Raw genomic sequence first — 19,948 nt, 5'->3', positions numbered from 1 at the left:
TACAAAATACATATACTGTGACTCATCTGAATTAGAGTATCTTAAGGAAATTACGTGTAGCTGCTTGCCTTGCTCCTGCCTGGCTCCTATAAACTTTTACTGAATATCTAGTTTACACTGAGCTTATGCCAGGAATGAGAAAGAGTGGTTCCCAGCCTCCAGGAGCATAGAGGAGAGTGCTTGAATGCAGCGTGATGAGCGCTGTAGCAGAAGTTAGTGCGAGGTGCTCTGGGAAGCTTCGCAGGACAGGAGCTGTCTGTCGCAGGTGGTTTTAAAGGAAGTGTGCTGGTGCCTGGCAAGGAGTGGAGACATGAAGGAGAGGAGAACATAGTGCTTTGGGGGATAGGGAGTGGCCAGACGCCACGGTGGTAACACAGGCAGGGCTGGAGCTGGAGGCTGTGGCCGGAGAAGAGAAGGGTCTTGCTGGGATTTGATCTCATAGACCAGAGGTTCTCAAAGCCTAGTCCTCAGACCAGCAGCATTAGCATCTCTGTGGAACTGGTTAGAAATTCAGATACCTGGGCCTGGCCTTTAGACTTTCAGTGGCAAGTATTTTGGGTGGAGGTAGTCTGTTTAACTAGCCCTCTAGGGGACTGCCTAGGCCAGGGGAGAATAGACCAGGCTCTTTAGGTGGCCTTGAAATTTAGAAAGGTTACCCTGAGTGCCCTCTAGAAGGTGGGACGGTGTGGGGAAGTTAGGGACCGTGTGTTTTTGTGGATGTGATGCAGGCCTGGACTGATGGCAGTAGGAAGGAAGAGAGGGTGGATTTGCTGGAGATGGATTCTTTAGGACTTTATTGCTAGTCCTGTTGCTAGTCAAAACCTGAGGACACGGCTGCTCTTGGCTCTGTGACCTGCGAGCAGTCAGGGATGGGGCTTTTCAAGGCCCTTGCTTCTTGTGTCTTCAGGCAACGTCTTTTACCCATAGTGAAAAAATCAATTCAGATAACTTGCCTGCACCTCTTCAGTCTCCTTTTTGAGGTGCCTATGCAACTATAACTAGGATGATGGCCTCTGGAGGGATAAAGTTGCACATGCGGGACCCAGAGTCTTAGAAAGGACGGCATGGTGTGGGAGAATAGAGGGGAGGATTTCATTCAGACACGCCCAGCTCCTAGCAAGTTGCATAAGTGTTACATGGCGTTCAGCCTCTTGTGTTGTGTGCTGTCCATAAGCTGGCTAGGTGTGCCCTTTTACTATGAGAGTTTTAGCAAGCAGTAGCTCCACTTGACATCTATATATGTGTGTGTAAAGATGGGGCCTCCCAGTTTCTGTTCAGCTAGAACTTCTCTTCTTTAGTGTGTTCAAGTTCTTTTGTTCATATCCTGTTTTGTTTTTACAGATTTGTAAGACTCCAGGGCCTTCAAGCTGTGATCAGTCAGACGGTTCCTGAAACGGCTGGGAAAGAGGTGCTTTGGTGCCCATCGAAGAGCGCATGTCTGTGCATATCTAAGCCCTTCTTTGTACACATACACGTTTACACAGGAAGACAGGCTCACTCCGGCGCACACTTGAAGAGTTTTACAACTGATGAAAATTAATGCAAGACTCAGATGGAGCAACCTGACGCTGTGGGGCTCAGGAGCCTGGGGGGAGGAGGACACGACTAGTGGTCAGTTTTCCACGTGCTCTTCACGGTTGAAGAAAGTTTGCAGAAAGAAGAAGAGGAAACTTGTTCAGCTCAAGCCTCAGAAGCACCTCCCCAGGGTAAAAAGCGGGCTTGGTGAGAAGGTGGCCGGCAGTGAAGTGTGGCTTCAAGCAGCACAGGAGGGGTCATGCAGTGAGTTTTGCACTTTATTTTCTAGTGGTTTTGGTGATCTGGACAGACTTCAAAACTCTGGACTGAGAAGTAACTCTGGCTGTGTGGTCGTGACTTCAGGAAAGCAAGGTCAGGTATGATGGGACAAGTCTGAACAATGGACTGGTTCCTTTGCCTTTTTCAGTTAACTATATTCTCGACATTTTAATTTATTATTTCCCTTTTCCTTTTCTGTATCTATAGGATAACATTTCAAGGTAGCAGTTGAAACCAGTATTTGTAAAATAAATATCAAGGAACATCCAAGCAAAGCTGCTTTTCTTTGGACTGTACATGTGGCATTTGGAAGCAGTCTCTGAATGTGAGCAGGAGAGCACCCATCAGAAAACATGCTGACTCTTTAGGGAACAGTCTGGAAGAACCCGACTCTTGCCTGTATTTTCATTTTAAGGGATTCCCTTCCCTGTTGAGTCCAAGAAGACTTGCATATAGGAGGAAGATTACTTGATGGACTTAATTCTGAGATTAGTCTTTTCCTTCAAGATGGAAAAATATGTGATCTTTAGGAGCAGAAAGGGGAGAGGCAAATAGGGAGGGAGGAAGGAGACGGGACAAAAGAGACAGAATCCTGTAGTGAGGCCCGCTTTTGGCGGCAAGAGGATTTAGGATTCACTCAAGGCAAACACTTGTGCCACTTAAAGAGCTGTAGAACCTTCTGGCCCTGTGAGTGAAGGGATTTTCTTTCTCCGCCTCCATGACACCAAGGAGTGCACTGGTTTATCGGGGGGAGGTCAGATGGAGCCCAGCTCCTCACCAGGACATAGCCACCTGCCTGCTGGGAAGTCAGGCAGGGCCCTGAGGTGGGAAGTTTCTGGTTCTGAACAGTGGCAAGAGTCTTTTTCTTCCTGAACTTGGACTGCTGTCTGCACAAACTCTGGTCTGTTTTTGCACGGTTTGTGTGCCTTTTTTCCCCTTTATGCAATCTTTTTCAGCTTCAGCAGCAGAAATTTGTCTAGTTGAGAAAACATGCCAGACGGTGGCTTCAGAAGGAAGATGATCCCATGTGTTCTGTCTCTGCATCTGAAATTTTAAAGAGAAAATTCCAGCTCGAGGGATTCTTTAAAGCCTTAAGTTACTTGAAATCTATGTATTTGCAACCCTTTGTCTCTGGAATCATATTACACTAAACTGGAATCTCAGGCTGAACGAGAATAACCAAGTTGAGTTAAGAGAAGAAAACTTACTTTCTTGATCGGCACATGTTAATGATGCTCTTCTTCCTCTAAGGACTTGAAAAACAGACGCATGTTGTTTTTAAGCATTACCTTTTCTTAGCAGACTGCCATCATCTTTTCTAGAGGAATTTTTTCACTATGCATTTGGTGGATCTTTATAAAATACTGGCCTTCTGATTAGATCCAGGTCAGTCTTGATTAAAAGGGGTCAGGGAAAACAACGCAAGCCAACCACAAAAATCCAGTCAATCAACTAATGAAAAGAATTGGTTTAAGTTTCCTGGCATTCAGCATTACTATTTAAATAAAAGAGTTCACTGGAAAAAAGTATGTATGCAGCGGTGGAGCATGGGCCTGTCCTTTGCAGCGACTCCAACATCCTCTGCCTGTCGTGGAAGGGGCGCGTTCCCAAGAGTGAGAAGGAGAAGCCAGTGTGTCGGCGGCGCTACTATGAGGAGGGCTGGCTGGCCACGGGCAACGGCCGCGGCGTTGTTGGGGTGACCTTCACTTCGAGCCACTGCCGCCGGGACAGAAACACTCCCCAGAGAATAAACTTCAACCTGCGGGGCCACAATAGTGAGGTGAGCTGGGGCTTTGTTGCACTTTTGTCTGGTCACTTGTCGTGGTCTTTCTGAGCCCCCTCCCTGTGGATTCACAATTTGCTTCATTTTCTCAACTTGCTGCCAAGGCAGACTTTTCAAACTCTGAATTCTGGTTTCTGTGTCCCAGTGGGAACATGTTAAGGTGGACACAGTTCCTGCTGGCTTGTGTCCCTCTCCGAGTATGTCCATTCTCTTGGATGCCCCTCACTCTCCTTTCCCACCGGCAGGGATACCAGTGCAGCTTTCTGCCCAGGCTGAGAGGTTAGATTAGATGATTCTGACCAGTGTATCATGCGTGTCAGCCTTTTTGGTCACCCTGTATGCATAGCCAAGAGTTACTGGCCTGTGTCAGACTGGCAGTGTAAACAATGAAAGTAATGCCATCTTCACCTTGCACAGTTAAGATCTGCCTTGCTCCGTATGATGGTTTAACACCTAGCATGTATTTCTTGTACTTGGAGGTGCAAAAGAAAGGAATTCATTGGACAGAGGTGACAGAAGTAATTAATTGGACAAGAGCCATTGTTTTTCACATCTATTGGGTATATTATATTGAGGATATTATGCTGTGTATACATACATACATACAGATACCTCTGGACTTCTAAAACATAAACTGTCACTACATGTGAAATTCATTCAACCAGTGTTTATTGAGCAATGTTTAAGTGTTAGGTACTGTCTTGAAAAGAAGAGATGGGGGCGCCTGCGTGGCGCAGTCGGCTAAGTGTCCGACTTCAGCCAGGTCACGATCTTGCGGTCCGTGAGTTCGAGCCCCGCGTCAGGCTCTGGGCTGATGGCTCAGAGCCTGGAGCCTGTTTCCGATTCTGTGTCTCCCTCTCTCTCTGCCCCTCCCCCGTTCATGCTCTGTCTCTCTCTGTCCCAAAAAAATAAATAAAAAACGTTGAAAAAAAAAAAAAAAAGAAAAGAAGAGATGTACTTACATAGTGTGTTAACAGGATTCATGCTTCACTGTTCAATAGCTTATTTGTTTTCTAAGGTGGAATCCATCATAAAGCGTCCATATATGGCTATTGAATAGTTGTTGTAAAAGTGGGAGAATATTTTTGAAGTACATCATCATACAGTAAAGTGTATTCGTCTTAAGCTTACATCTCAGTGATCATTGACTTGTGCAGTCATCCATGTAACCTCCAACCAGATCAAGATGTAGAACATTTCCAGCATCCCTCACAGGTACCTGCTGGCCCTTCCCAGGTTGTGCACCCTGCTGAGAGGTGACCCAGATAAGTTGGGCCTGTGCTTGAACTTTGTGTTAATGTAAACTTCATGCTCATTGATCATATACCCTTTGTGTCTGGCTTTTCTCACTCACTGTGATATTTGTGAGATTCATCCCTGTTGTGTGTGCTATTAGTTTGTTCTTTTTGATTGATGTTGGTTTTCCATTCAAGGAAGAAACAATTATTCCATTTCTATATTGAAGAGCATGTGAGTTGCTTCCAGTTTTTGGCTGTTATGGCTAAACCTGCTCTGAACATTCGTGTCTTTTTATGGATCTGTGCATGCACAGTGTAATTTTCAGGTCGTGGTACAGGTATACATTTAAATCACCAATTTTCCAAAGTGGTAGTGCCATTTTATGCCCCCACCTATCAGTATATGAAAGTTTCAGTTGTATAAAAAGCTTCTTTTGAATTTGAATTTTTCATATAAAAAAGTTTCCCTTGTATAAAAAGCTTCTCTTGAATTTGAATTTGGTTGTATTTAAGGAATATTTTATGAATGCCTCTATACTTAACTGCACATACACACATGCACACATATACACATACATATGCATACATACACTTTTCATGCTTATGCCAAGCCTGGTCCTATTTTTGCACCACTGTGCATAGTGATGATCAACTTTATTGTTTTTAATGTTAATTTATTTTTTAGAGAGAGAGAGAGCGAGAGAGAGAGAGCAAGCACGCATGAGTGAGGGGAAGAAAGAGAGGGAGACAGAGGATCATAAGCGGGTTCTGTGGTGACAGCAGAGAGTGGGATGTGGGGCTCGAACTCACAAAACCGTGAGATACTGACCTGAGCTGAAGTTGGACGCTTGACCAACTGAGCCACCCAGGTCCCCCAACGATCAACTTTCTTAAACTTAGAGATTTGACAGCCACTTTTGATTTAGAATCATTTTAGCACTGGGTGTTGTATGGAAACCAATTTGACAATAAACTTCATATATTGAAAAAAAATCATTTATAACAATACTGAACATATTTAAGGATCTATACACTAATTCTAGTGAGAAAATGGCTAATTTTGCATTAGAGCCAATGAAAAGTCACTGCAGATCTTTTTTTTTTCCTTCCTTATGGATTCTTCACAAAAGGTGAGTTGGTAGGTTTGTGATCACTCCCTATGATATCATAATGATGGATGTAAAAGAGAACTGTGTTTTACTTCCCGGGGCGCTGGCATCTTCTCCCATTTCTGTTCCTTTGTTTCCATATGTCTGTTTCAAAAAGTTCTAGCCCTGTCACTTAACTAGTTGGTGTGGTCCTCTCCAAGTCACTCAAGTCATTAGTTTACACATAGTTAAATTGAAATAATAATTCTTTCAGAGTTGTTATAAGAATCTATCTGGGGCGCCTGGGTGGCGCAGTCGGTTGGGCGTCCGACTTCAGCCAGGTCACGATCTCGCGGTCCGGGAGTTCGAGCCCCGCGTCAGGCTCTGGGCTGATGGCTCGGAGCCTGGAGCCTGTTTCCGATTCTGTGTCTCCCTCTCTCTCTGCTCCTCCCCCGTTCATGCTCTGTCTCTCTCTGTCCCAAAAATAAATAAACGTTGAAAAAAAAAAATTTTTAAAAAGAATCTATCAGAATATTTTTGAAAGGGCTTTGAAAATGGTGAATGCCATGTATGTAAATGGTGATATTGAGTATCTCCTATACTCTCTTTACTTAATTATATTCTTTCCAGCCCTTGTAATGTTACTTAATACCCTTAAATTCTGTTACTAGTCATGAGGCTAGAGACGGCATTTTTAAAACTTTTGTTTCACAGTTAAGATTTGAAAACACATATGATTTGAGTCAGTAGATGCTTATTGTATCTCTGTCATGTTCTGGGTGCTGTGTATACTTGCCAACATGGAGCAGGATAAGTCATGGATTTTGCCTGATGGAGCCCACGGTCTAGCAGTAAAGGTGAGGTGTGTACCTGGATGTCTCTTTCTTCATGTGTTTCAGTTAAGCGTGGAAAGAAAGATTTGGGCCGTTCAAAGAATCAAGGCTGAGGTTTACCACAGATTTTGTTGTGAAGATGACCTTTGAATAGGGCTTTGAGAAATAGAATTTAGATAGTTTTTTTTTTTTTTTTCTGAGTGATGCAAGAAGATTAAGCCACGTTCTGGCCTCAGAGAAGGATTTTCTCTCTTTGTGACATGAAGGTGCTGTGTTTCCCTTGGCTCCAGTCTGAGCATGTCTGTATTTACCTTATCACATCACGTGTATCCCCAGGAAGATGCTTTTGGAGTCTGGCTGGATGACAAGGACAAGGACCTATATATATGTATTATAATCCCTCGAACAAATCCTCCATAGTTGACAGGCAGTTGGCATTCTTTGTTCTTTCCCCACTTACAGTGTGGAATGTTTATTGTTTATATATACACTCTGGTTTGTGATGGGGATTTTATTCCTTGGGGCATTCTGTCCCCTGATTAATCCAATGGCAGAAGGTTTAAGCAAGGTGCTGCCTTCGTAGTCTGGCTGAACACAGTGCTCATGTGTAGCTGTTTCTGTGGTTAGTGTGTCACCATGCCGGCTGTACTCAAGTTTGAAAAGTTACATACTCGTATTCATGACCTGAGTTAAAGATAATCTGTTAGGGATTCACTTCATGTGGCTCTTCTGGTAAAGCAAGCATCTCTGTGTATTTGTGTGGGTGTGTTTTAGCATGCTAGGTGACTGTGTCTGTCTTCCTTCCCTTTTTGGACTTTTAAGTGTCCACCGTGTAGGCACATCGAACTCAGGGAGCATGGACCGCGTGCTGTTCTTTGGCTGTAGTCAGTGGTATAAGGCCCTCTTCAGTTGGGGCGGAAGTGGCTTGGGGCTGCCTTTAGAACTTTGGGTCTCTGGTGCTGTGCACAGGAGATTTGAAAGTTGTATAATTAAAGATACGAATTGCAAAGCCACAGTCCCTCAGCCCTTCTACTTTTTCAGCGAAACTTGTACTATAATAAAAATGAAACAAACGATAGGAACTTAGCTAATTTTATATACCGGAAAGGAATTTAAAACGGTAAAATGTGCTTACTAGAGTTTGGTGGTTGGTCCTTTTTTTTTTTTTTTTTTTTTTTTTTTTAAGTTTATTTATTTATTTTGAGAGAGACAGAGACTGTACGAGTAGGGGAGGGGCAGACAGGGAGGGAGGGAGAGAGAGAATCCCAAGTAGACTCCTCAGTCAGCGCAGAGCCCGAAGCGGGGCTCACACTCACGAAACTGTGAGATTGTGACTTGAGCCGAAACCATGAGTTGGACCCTTAACTGACTGAGCCACCCAGGCGCTCCAGTGGTGGTTGATCCGTTTTTGTCTGCCAGTGTTAGTAGTCAAGATTTTCTGAGTGGGGAAAATGGGATAAGAGGATCTTCTTAGTGAGACTGAGGGGGGGGTGTGGAACAATATATAAATGAAGTAAATGTGGTATTTAAGAAATATATTTTTGGATTTCCGAAATGCAGTCATAGTTAACTTAATTTTCGTGGTGAGGGATGTGTCTTCTTTTTTAGACTAGACTTGAAAACGTAGGTGGTGGATGTGCTGGGGTGCAGAGCATCTCAGTGGGGCAGAGGATGATGCCTTGGGGGCCACAGTGGCTGGTAATGCCTTTGCGGGGGATGGGGTTGGGGCATGAGCTGCATCTCAGAGCCCCTTTGGGTTCTGGACACATTTGAGAGCCCATGCTCAGCAGGCTACTGCTGGGCTTTGGCCCCACAGTGACCAAGGAGCAGTTCCTGCCCAGGTGACCTACATGTCAGAGGACTTGATAATGGTTTGTATGGAGATAATGTTGGTGACAGTTTATGTCTGTTATTTTATTGAACTCTTGCAACGACTCTCTACAGCCCTGTTTTATCTTCTACATAGCTGAGGAATCTGAGGTTCAGAGATGTTCTGAAAGTTGTCCCAGGGATAGAGCTAGATAATGATGGCAGACCAGGGATAGAGTTCATGCCTGACTGTTTTTCCTTCTGTAAGACACTGCTTCACAAAAGGTAAGCCACAGTGATCAGAGAAAGAGTTATGAGTAGCTGGCATATGTTCTGGATGGCGAAGAGTTTGGTGAAGTATTGGGGCATAGTGCAAGGCAAAGGCTGGACCCTGAGTAGTCATGATGAGGAAGCAATAGTGATGAATGTTCATGGAATGAAAGAAGGCAATACTTTTGGCTTTGGTTGCACTCTAGGACCATTAGAAGACTGTTGTAGTCAAAAAGAAGTGTTGAAAAAAATCAAATGTGGGTATAAAGGTGATGATTTTGTTCAGTGCATTTTTCCACCAAGGTAGAAATCTGAGTTGACAGTATTGACTTATTTTGGAATTTATTTAGTTAATTTAATTTTTATTACATATTTATAACATTATGTGTATTTGTAATTATTTTTTAAAAGTTTATTTTGAGAGAGAGATTGAGCGTGAGCCAGGGGAGGGGCAGAGAGAGAGAGAATCCCAAGCAGGCTCTGCACTGACAGCTCAGAGCCTGAGGCAGGGCTCAATCTCAGGACTGTGAGATCATGATGGGAGCTGAAATAATAGTCATGTGCTCAACCGACTGAGCCACCCAGGTGCCCCTATTTATGTATTTATAGTTTTAATTTATTATGGAAATAACAGTCTTCAAGAAGTAGCATCTAAACATGTCACTGTGATACTGTGATAGTGTATGAATGGCCCTAGTTAGATTTTCTTTCTTTCTTTCTTCCTTTTAAAAAAAATTTTTTTTTAATGTTTGTTTATTTTTGAGAGACAGAGTGCAAGTTGGGGAGGGGCAGAGAGAGAGGGAGACACAGAATCTGAAGTAGGCTCCAGGCTCTGAGCTGTCAGCACAGAGCCTGACGCGGGGCTTGAACTCACAAACCGTGAGCTCGTGACCTGAGCCAAAGTCAGATGTTTAACCGACTGAGCCACCCAGGTGCCTCTTTTTTTTTTTTTTTTTTTTAAAGAGAGAGTGTAAGCAGGGGAGAGAGGGGCAGAAGGGATAGGTATGTATATATATATATGGAGAGAGAGAGAGAGAGACTCTCTGAAATCAAGAATTCAACGCTCAACCTACTGACCCACCCAGGCATGCCCCTAGTTAGACTCTTGAGATAAGAGAATAACCAATTATAGATGGAAGGTGTATTTGAAAAACAGCCCTTGTAAATTGGTCTTATGAGTTGTTTCTTTGAACAGGGAACTGTTCTAGCAAAGAGGCAGAAATAGGACTATTTCTGTATGTTAAGGTTAGAATTTTGTTCCACCTAACTGGCTTATTAGCTATTTTTACATCAGAGCTCAGTAGTGTGAGTTCATCTTTATCACAGTAATACTTACACATGGGTAAATGCTAATTATGAAAAATAGCAGTGTTATAACTTCTTTCTCCTTTCCCCACCTCCTGTCCTGGCTATTCACTGAAGGCTGTATTATTACCTTTTTGATTAATCCGTCTTGGGATTTGTCTGCTGGCTTCTTTCCTGTCTTGGCAGGTGAAGATTTAGCTCTCCCTTCCATGATCACTCAGCCCAACTTTGCCTTGCAAGCTAATCATCCCAGTGTTTCACTATTATAATGGGTTAACTCATTAAGTGTGTACATTATTTAAACTGTGTCAGTATTGTGCCAGGCGAGTCACATTGGATACTGTAATTATATTTCCTTAACTGTTGAGCATTTTTTCTCTTTGTGATAAAAGTAGTCTTATTTAGTGTAGTTTCTTTACCTGTTGTGAATCTTACAGCATCTTCAATACATTTCTACACATTCAAACCAATAAGACAATTTATTGGCTCTTTTTGTGTTCCGTTTCTTTCCTGGAGAGCTCCATCTGGGAGCTCTTTGTCCTCCTGCTGTCCTGCAGACTTCCTGCACTCCCCTTTTATCATCACCTTGAGAATTCCCTTTGCCCCTTCTGCTGGATCTCATTTCTTTGATCTTGTATCTTTGTCTTTTTTGGTTTAACTTGTTATTTTGTTCGAGTGCAATTTCCAGTATCTTCCTAAGAAAGACCCTTGTAAGTTAAAAATTTTCAAGACTTGTGTGTCTAAAAATGTCTTAATTCTGCCTTCACTCTTGACTGATAGTTTGTCTAGGTATAGATTTTTAGTTGCTTCTGAATTTCAAAGGCATTTTTCCATAGTCTTCAAACTTGGAGAGTTATTATTGAGAAACATAGTAGTTAAGGCCCTGAAGCTAGACTCTGAATCCTGTTTAAATATATTATTTAATTTTCCCATACTGTTAATCTTCTCATTTGTGAAATGGTTTACAGATAGTACTTTACTCATGTAAGTTTGTTGTAAGGAATAAATGAGTAACTGTATGTAAAGGATTTAGAACAGTGCCTGGTACCTCATGAGGGCTTTGTAAATTAGTTACTATTATTATTATTATTATTACTCTAAATCATCTATATGTGATCTGTTTAAAATATCTGGAAGTTTTGGCATCTGCTCTTTTTGGTAGATATGCTGAAATTTCACAATGATGTTTAAAAGTAATGTACTGTGAAGCTGTTTGGCACCTCTGTGTAGGTGTATATATGACCAGGTGTTTCATCCAGTGGAGTTTACTGTGGAATAATCTGGGGGATAACTGACTGTTTTGTTTCTAACCGTCAAATGTCGGCATCCAAGCATATTTCTTTTTTTTTTGTTATTTTTTTATTTTTATTTTTAAAATTTATTTTTTAATTTACATCTAAGTTAGTTAGCATATAGTGCAACAATGATTTCAGGAGTATATCCTTAATGCCCCTTATCCATTTAGCCCATCCCCACTCCCACAACCCCTCCATCAACCCTCTGTTAGTTCTCCATATTTAAGAGTCTCTCATTATGTTTTGTTCCCCTCCCTGTTTTTATATTATTTTTGCTTCCCTTCCCTTGTGTTCTTTTGTTCTGTGTCCTAAAGCCCTCATATGAGTGAAGTCATATGACATTTGTCTTTCTCTGACTAATTTTGCTTAGCATAATACCCTCTAGTTCCATCCACTTAGTTGTGAATGGCAAGATTTCATTCTTTTTGATTGCCGAGTAATACTCCATTGGATATATATATATATATATATATATATATATATATATACACACACACACACACCACATCTTCTTTATCCATTCATCCATTGATGGACATTTGGACTCTTTCCATACTTTGCCTATTGTTGATAGTGCTGCTATAAACATTGGGGTGCATGTGCCCCTTCGAAACATCATACCTGTATCCCTTGGATAAATACCTAGTAGTGCAATTGCTGGGTCATAGGGTAGTTCTATTTTTGATTTTTGAGGAACCTCCATACTGGTTTCCAGAGTGGCTGCAACAGTTTGCATTCCCACCAGCAGTGCAAAAGAGATCCTCTTTCTCTGCATCCTCGCCAACATCTGTTGTTGCCTGAGTTGTTAATGTTAGCCATTCTGACAGGTGTGAGGTGGTAACTCATTGTGGTTTTGATTTGTATTTCCCTGATGATGAGTGATATTGAGCATTTTTTCATGTGTCGGTTGGCCATCTGGATGTCTTCTTTGGAGAAGTGTCTATTTATGTCTTTTGCCCATTTCTTCACTGGATTCTTTGTTTTTTGGGTGTTGAGTTTGAGAAGTTCTTTGTAGATTTTGGATACTAACCCTTTATCTGATATGTCATTTGCAAATATCTTCTCCCATTCTGTCAGTTGCCTTTTAGTTTTGCTGATTGTTTCCTTCACTGTGCAGAAGCTTTTTATTTTGATGAGGTCCCAGTAGTTCATTTTGCTTTTGTTTCCCTTGCCTCCAGAGATGTGTTGAATAAGAAGTTGCCGTGGCCAAGGTCAAAGAGATTTTTGCCTGCTTTCTCCTCAAGGATTTTGATGACTTCCTGTCTTACATTTAGGTCTTTAATCCATTTTGAGTATATTTTTGTGTCTGATGTAAGAAAGTGGTCCAGGTTAGTTTTTCTGCATGTTGCTGCCCAGTTTTCTCAGCACCACTTGCTGAAGAGACTGTCTTTATTCCATTGGATATTCTTTCCTGCTTTGTCAAAGATTAGTTGGCCATACATTTGTGGGTCCATTTCTGGGTCCTCTATTCTGTTCTATTGATCTGAATGTCTGTTTTTGTGTCAACCAAGCATATTTCTTTGGGGTTGTTCAGTTTCTCTAGATAAGGCCCTTCTAGTCACATGCCTGTGAATTTACTTCTGCTGCCAGCATTCCAAGAGCTAAGGGTGTGTGTGTGTGTGTGTGTGTGTGTGTGTGTGTGCTGGGGCAGAGGTAGTGATGGGAGGAAGAGAAGGAGCTAATATTCATTTAGTGCTTGCTGTATGTTAGACACCTTTCTAAGAGCTTTAACTCATATAATCTTGACATCAACTCCATGATTTTGAACGTAGTATCATCGTATTTTATAGCTGAGGAAACTGAGGTACAGAGACGTTAAACAGCTTGCCCAGTAACACATCTCTCCTAATTGACAGAGCTGAGACTGAACCAGGGGCCCCTCAGATTCCATACTCACTCTTAACCTCTTGGAAGGTCACCCAAGTTTCAGTCCTTATCACCATCTTCACTGTGTCAGGTACCGAGAGCTGCTCTCTGTGGCTCTGCCAGGTGAATGAGCCATCAGCATCTGATGCTGTGAGGGAGCAGCCTTACCTGATTTCCTCAAGAGTGCTCCAAGGGCAGGAGCATCCTCCCCCAGTGTGGGCACCTGCGTTGACCTGACTTGTGTGTGGCTTTTCTCCCAGCACCTAGTTCCTGAACCTTTCCAGGCTTTCTGCTTCTGGGCACCTCTCTGCAGGCACTCAGTTTGGCCTCACTCTGTTCTGTGTATCCACTTGCCACTCCTTATCCATTTTCTATCTTCATATGTATGGTTTGGACACCACTGAATATGGCCTTTGTGTTTGTTTTTCATGGTTCTTGTTGTGAGCTGATTTCTAAGAGAAGGATTTTAGGATTGTCTTTAGTTTGACATCTTAAATCAGAAATCCCTTGTTAAAATATTTTTAAAGGTTCTTAGAAGCATTAAATACAGATTTATTTTCCCCAAACTAAAACCAGAATATAATAGAATTATATTTTACTAAGAAAATAGATTTGTCAAAATAATGCCATTGTTTATTTTTTTTCCTTTAGAGATTAAAACTTTTTTTTTCTCCTAATAGAAATAAATAATGATGGCTGCAAGTAACTTAGACATGGAAATCACGGTCTTTTTGGTGTATTTTTGCTAGAGAGAATGAGAGAGGGATGTGGATAGAAGGCAATCATTTTTTTGGTAATAGCCTTGTAGGGAAGCAGATTCAAACTACATCATGTCAAAATGAGAGTAAATGAGATTATTGCTGGAGTTCTGGGCAGATAAATATTTCCCCAGCTATAGAATCTGTTCATGATATATTAATAGGTGAGCTTGTGGATTCTTAAGCCAGACTGTCTCTGTGCTGTGGCTGTATTCTCCACAAGGGAACAATAACACCTGCCTCCAAAGGTGGCCGCGGTGACTGAATTTGGAGTCCACAGATAGTGTACATGAAAGAGTTCACTAAGTCTTTGTTCTTGTTTAATTATTATTAGGCTCACTGCCCTCCTTGAGTATTTTACCCACCTGCATTTCCTTCCAAGGCTAAAACAGTGGAGCCACAGCCTCACTGTTGAGAAGTGGCCTCATGATTGCAAAATTCAGGAATGGAATGTGAGGTGGGAGGCAGGTAACAGGTTAGGAACAAGGTGGGGAAGTGTCCTTGGTGGGAGGGAGGGTAGGCTCATGCCGGTAGTTTTGCTGTAGTTTGGGATTCTGGAACGCTGGACACCTCATCTGTATTGCTTCCTTATCTGTAAGGCATTCTTGACTTTGTTTTAAGCAGAGCTCACTCATCCTGCCTACTTCCATCTGAGTTCACAGAACCTGACTTGTGGCTTCAGGTGTAGTGGGGCCATCTGTTGATCCTTCAGCAGGGATGGACAGGCATAATGCAGAAATTGATCCATGGTGCACTGGGCAATGGGTATCATTCTAATAGGAGGTTTGTGTCTAGAGTTGATTAAAGTTGTCTCTCTGGGATGTGGTGGGGACGGGCTGGGGAAGGTGTGGGAAGGGAGAGAGAGAACACTAGGATCTGTGCTGTGCCGCAGTTTGGTATTTCTCATTGGGTCCACCCACATGCTTGACTCCGAACTTCCAAAACAAACATGCCTGTGCATTTTGCCCAAGATTATACTGCTGGGTATTTTTGTTGTACCTTCTGGCAACCTACCTTTGGTTTCTCTTCCTCATTATTGCTGTTTTATGGAATCTTTACTGGCGTTTGTTGTTTTTTCCACTTGGCCTACTTAGATTTGGTCTACTAAATGCAGAGGAAATTGTCTCTGTCCCAGGGGCCTTTCTCTGTCCTGGAGTAACCCTCCTGTTCAAGCTCACCTCCAACCCCTTCTCACTGCATGTGACCCCACAACAGTGCTCAAGACAAAAACCAATTCTATCTGTCTTACCTCTGTTCTCTTTGTTTCTTAGATTTTAGAATTTAAGGACATGTTCGTTAATCAGAGCCTTAAAATAGAAGAATAAATAACCTTGGAAATAATATAGTTGTCAGTAAGGTCTACTTTGTAAACTTCTTGGTAGCAGAAATGTTTAATGGCTTTGTTTATAAGATGCTATAAGTTAATGTTTAGGACCTGGAAGATTTTATTCATTTGACTCAAAACAAAAATGCAAACAAACAGGTCTTATCTCTCCATTTACTTTATATTTTCATGATTTTAGATTTTATTTTTCTGTCTTCAGGAAATTTACTACAGATGGCATTTGTGACTAATTAGGGAATTACCTAAACAACATGGCCAAAGAGCTCTTTCCTGTCTGCTAGGCCTTAAAATTTTTTCTTTCCCCTTACTTGTGCCATACAAAAAGCCTAATTGTCTACCTTATTTTCAAGATTGAAATCATTTTAGGGTAGTCAGGATCTGTAATGTAAATTAACATTTTCACCTAGTAATGAAATACTTGTTTAAGAGATCAGTACCTCTTTTTTTTTTTTAAGCATTATTGTATTTTAGATCAGCAGTGTGCAATAGAAATATGATATGAGCCACATATGTAATTTAAAATTTTTAAGTGGCTACATTAAAAAGTAAAAAAAGAATAGATGAAATTAATTTTAGTAATGTTTTATATAACTCAATATATCTAAATATTATTTCAGTATATAATCAGTATAAAAACTATTAATGAGATAACGTTCTTTTTTTCATATTGAATCTTTGAAATCTGGTACATCTCAATTCCAATTAACCACATCTCAAGTGCTCAATTGCCACAAGTGGCTAGTGGTTACCATTTAGACTGTGTAGTTTTGGACAACATTGTTTCTTTTTGAGGATTGTGGTAGAGCTGCATGCTTATTCCAGAGAAGTTTTTTATGTATGTTTTAGAACCTTGGAGAAAAGGCATTTAAAAACCTTTTTATTTGGAAATAATTTCAGACTTACATCAAACTTGCAAGAAAGTTCACTCAGTCTTTACTCATATTCACCTATTGTTAACCTGAACTCATTTCTCATTTGGACTGTTTCCCTCCTTCCTATGCTCTGTGTGTGTGTGTGTGTGTGTGTGTGTGTGTGTGTGTGTATGTGTGTCCCTCCCAAACCATTTGAGAATATATTATAATCATGATCTTTAATCCCGAAATATTTAAGTGTATATTTACTAAGAATAAGGACATTCTGTCACATAACCACATTAATACAGTTACCAACTTCAGGAAATTCAACATTAATTCAGTACTTTAATGTACTGTCTGTATTCCTCTTTTGTTAAATTTTTTCCTCTAGTACAGGATCCGGTTTAGGATCACATATTTCATTTAGTTTTCATGTATCCTTTATTTAAGCCCCTTTAATCTGGAAAAGTTCTTCAGGTTTTTTGTTTTTGTTTTATGACATTGAAAGTTTGGAAGAACACTCCCTCTTTCATAGAATGTTCTGCATTTGGAGTTTGTCTGATTTTTGTTATTAAATTCAGGTTAATCATCCCCAGCTGAATCCTCCATAAGTGATATTGGATGTTGTATCCTTCTTAGGGTATCACGTGGAGGCACACAGTATCCATCTGCCCCTCGTTGCTGATGTTAATTTTGATCTGATTTTCCTGTTGTGTAGTTACTGTGTTTTTCCCCTTGCATTTATAAGCAGTTGGTGGGAGGACACTTTAAAACCATGCACATATCAGGGCACTTGGGTGGCTCAGTTGGTTAAGCGTCTGACTCTGGATTTTGGCTCAGGTCATGATCTCATGGTTCATGAGTTTGAGCCCCTGTTGGGCTCTGAGCTGACAGTGTGGAGGCTGCTTGGGATTCTCTCCCTCTTTCTCTCTCTGCCCTTCTATCTCTCTCTCTCACTCTCAAAAATAAATAAACATTAAAAAAACAAAAGCAAAAACTATGCACATATCCTGTTCCTTGTTAGAATTTCCTACATGGATGTATCATCCATTGATTCTTGCTTTAACCAGCCTTTACTGTGACAGTTGCAAAATGGTGATTTTCAACTCCAGTTTTTCCTGCACATATGGATATTCTCTGTAAGCAAGAGCTCCCTCTTCTCCCCTGTTCATCCATTCATTCCTCCATCCACCTACCTGTCTGTTACCAGTATGAACTCATGGATTTCATTTTTTTTCTTCAGTGCTTATTGAGCTTAATTATACCCAGTTTTGTTCTTATTGTTCTAGATTTGGTCATGGAAGTTCCTTTAGGCTTTTGTGTTCCTTTGATACACTCCAGTCATTGGGGGCACCTCTTTACCTTGGGACATAACAGGATGTTCCATCTTCATCTTGAACATACCTTGCTCCAGTCATTTCCAGAGAAACAGTCATTTCTCTAAGGACGAGATCTGCTTTTCTGTGGGTGTGGTGGTGGGGGGTATGGTATTAGAAACCAAGATCTAGCCTGTAGGTATACTCATCGCTACTGGGGTGTCACTGCCACTGGGCTCTTTCAGTGGATACATACTTATAAATACACATACTGTAGAGGCCTGGTCCAGTCAGGAGATAGCAACCACACAGTGGAAACAAGGAAAGTTTAACCTAAAAATTAAAACTCGTAAAAGAGTAAGTATAAGATACAAAGAAACTATATGGGACCCTAGGACTGAGAGTGATGACCCAGGGAAGGACAAGCTTGGAAGGGGGTTCAAATCTCATTGGAAAAAGTGTGGTTCATCCCAACAGATAGCAAAGAAGTTGGTTGGCTTAGCCAGGCTGGAACTGGTCTGGAGGAAAGTGCTAAACAACCCTCTGGAGGGCAGTTAGAGGAGCAGGTGATCACCAGCTGATGATGTGTTATGCAGGGGTAGTCTGGAGGCAGAAGGCTCTCAAAGTGAATGGGTCACATGGGGGCTTGGAGGAAGGGTGTTTACAGAAAGAATGACCGCTCAATGTGTGACCTTCCAGGCCATGAACAGGTGGGAGAACAGGTGATAGGGGCTCTGGTTTCTGTGTTGAGAGGACCGCAGAAATGTCACTAGCCAAAGGCCAAGAGGTCACAAGAGGGACTGTGTTCTGAGCCAGTAGCTGTGGCAGTTTCCACTGGATTCTATCACGACCACCCAGTATCCCCCAACCCCAAGACCTTTGGGAATTCTTTTCCCCTACTGTGTCCCTCCAGTGCCATCTACTGAGAGAGCTTAACATCATGCTCACATTAAAGGAGAAATGTTTAATGGAATTACACTGTTATTATTACAGAGCAGACACTGAAGGGTGCATTTGGAGCTGAGAGGTGATAAACTGACACACACATACATACAAATCCATATATATACACATATGCACATGGATATGCATATATGTATATGTAGAAATGATCAGTTTACACCAGTATTTCCAATTCCAACCACCCTCATGGCTTCCTCCATTTAATATTTGTATTTTTTCTTCCCTAGTTTGTGGAATTTCATAATACATCTGAAATAGTGTCAGAATTTCTTCACCCATACTAATACAAAAAATAAACTTACTTAAAGAGATGTTACGGACTGAATGTGTTTTGCCAAAATTCATATATTGAAGCCCTGACCCCCAATGTGATAGTATTTGGAGGTGGAACCTTAGGGAGGTGGTATAGTTAGATGAGGCCATGCAAGTGAGGTTCTCATGATGGGATTAGTCCCCTTGTAAAAAGAGACACTAGAGAGCTTGCTCTCTCTTTAGCGTACAAAGAAAGAGGTCAGGTGAGCACACAGTGAGATATTGGCTATGTAGAAGCCAACAGAAGATGCCTCATTATGAAACCTACTTTGCTGAAACTTTGAACTTGGACTTTCAGCCTCAGGAACTGTGAGATATAAAATTTTGGTTGTTTAAGTGGTTCAGTCCATTGTATTTTGTTACGACTGCTGAGCTAAGAGGGAAGAGCTCAGAATCTGCCTGTCGGGCTTCCCCTGAATGCCGTCTACCCCCAGACCGGGGCCAGATAGGTAACTACTGATGTTCTTAAAGTGCTTGCATTAATTCCCCTCTATATTGTCTTCAGTTTAGTTAAGTAATTAATCTGAAATACAGTTGTGTTTGTTTCAGTTTTATTTTCGTTTTTGAGTTTTTCCTCTTTCCATTCTTGTTGATTTTAAGTATGTAGAATATTAACATGCATTGAGAAGTAGAAACCACATTAAGAGATGTACTCGGAGAACTTAACACTCCTTCCCTTATCTCTTCCACTGCCTCCACCTACCCACCTTATAAATACTTTGTGGGGCATCTGGGTGGCTCAGTCGGTTAAGCGTTCGACTCTTGATTTCAGCTCAATCTTGATCTCAGGGTCGTGAGTTCAAGCTCTGTGCTGGGCGTGAAGCCTACTTGAAAAAAAATACTTTGTTTTCTGATTTTTGTTTGCCTTCTGTAAAAATAAGTGTGTGTCTCTGTCTCCTCTGCCCCCGTGTGTGTGTGTGTGTGTGTGTGTGTGTGTGTGTGTATTTCTTTAAAAAAAATTTTTTTTCTTAATGTTTTTGTTTATTTTTGAGACAGAGAGAGACAGAGCATGAGCAGGGAAGGGGCAGAGAGAGAAGGAGACACAGAATCGGAAGCAGGCTCCAGGCTCTGAGCCATCAGCACAGAGCCCGATGTGGGGCTCAAACTCACAGACTGTGA

At 41.5% G+C, this 19,948-nt stretch overlaps 1 protein-coding gene across 2 annotated transcripts in view; it reads left to right on the top strand.

The window, feature by feature from the left end:
• The first annotated feature begins 1,337 nt into the window (after positions 1-1,337).
• The window catches only part of TULP4 (TUB like protein 4), a 173,922-nt gene continuing 155,311 nt past the window's right edge, over positions 1,338-19,948 (top strand). The window contains exons 1-3 of one of the 2 annotated variants that reach the window (XM_047101581.1): positions 1,338-1,706; positions 1,805-1,887; positions 2,002-3,574. In XM_047101581.1, the coding sequence (XP_046957537.1) occupies positions 3,323-3,574 (252 nt within the window). In that variant the 5' untranslated portion in view covers positions 1,338-1,706; positions 1,805-1,887; positions 2,002-3,322. Of the gene's footprint in view, positions 1,707-1,804; positions 1,893-2,001; positions 3,575-19,948 lie in introns of both variants that reach the window. The other variant, XM_047101580.1, reaches the window with a different exon arrangement.

This window comes from Lynx rufus, unplaced genomic scaffold (genome assembly GCF_022079265.1).
Source record: "Lynx rufus isolate CCGP_SWC_20201006 ecotype Redwood Valley unplaced genomic scaffold, mLynRuf1.p SCAF_6, whole genome shotgun sequence".
NCBI lineage: Eukaryota > Metazoa > Chordata > Mammalia > Carnivora > Felidae > Lynx > Lynx rufus.
Note: the sequence above shows the minus strand (reverse complement) of the source record. Positions and strands in the feature narration are given on the sequence as shown.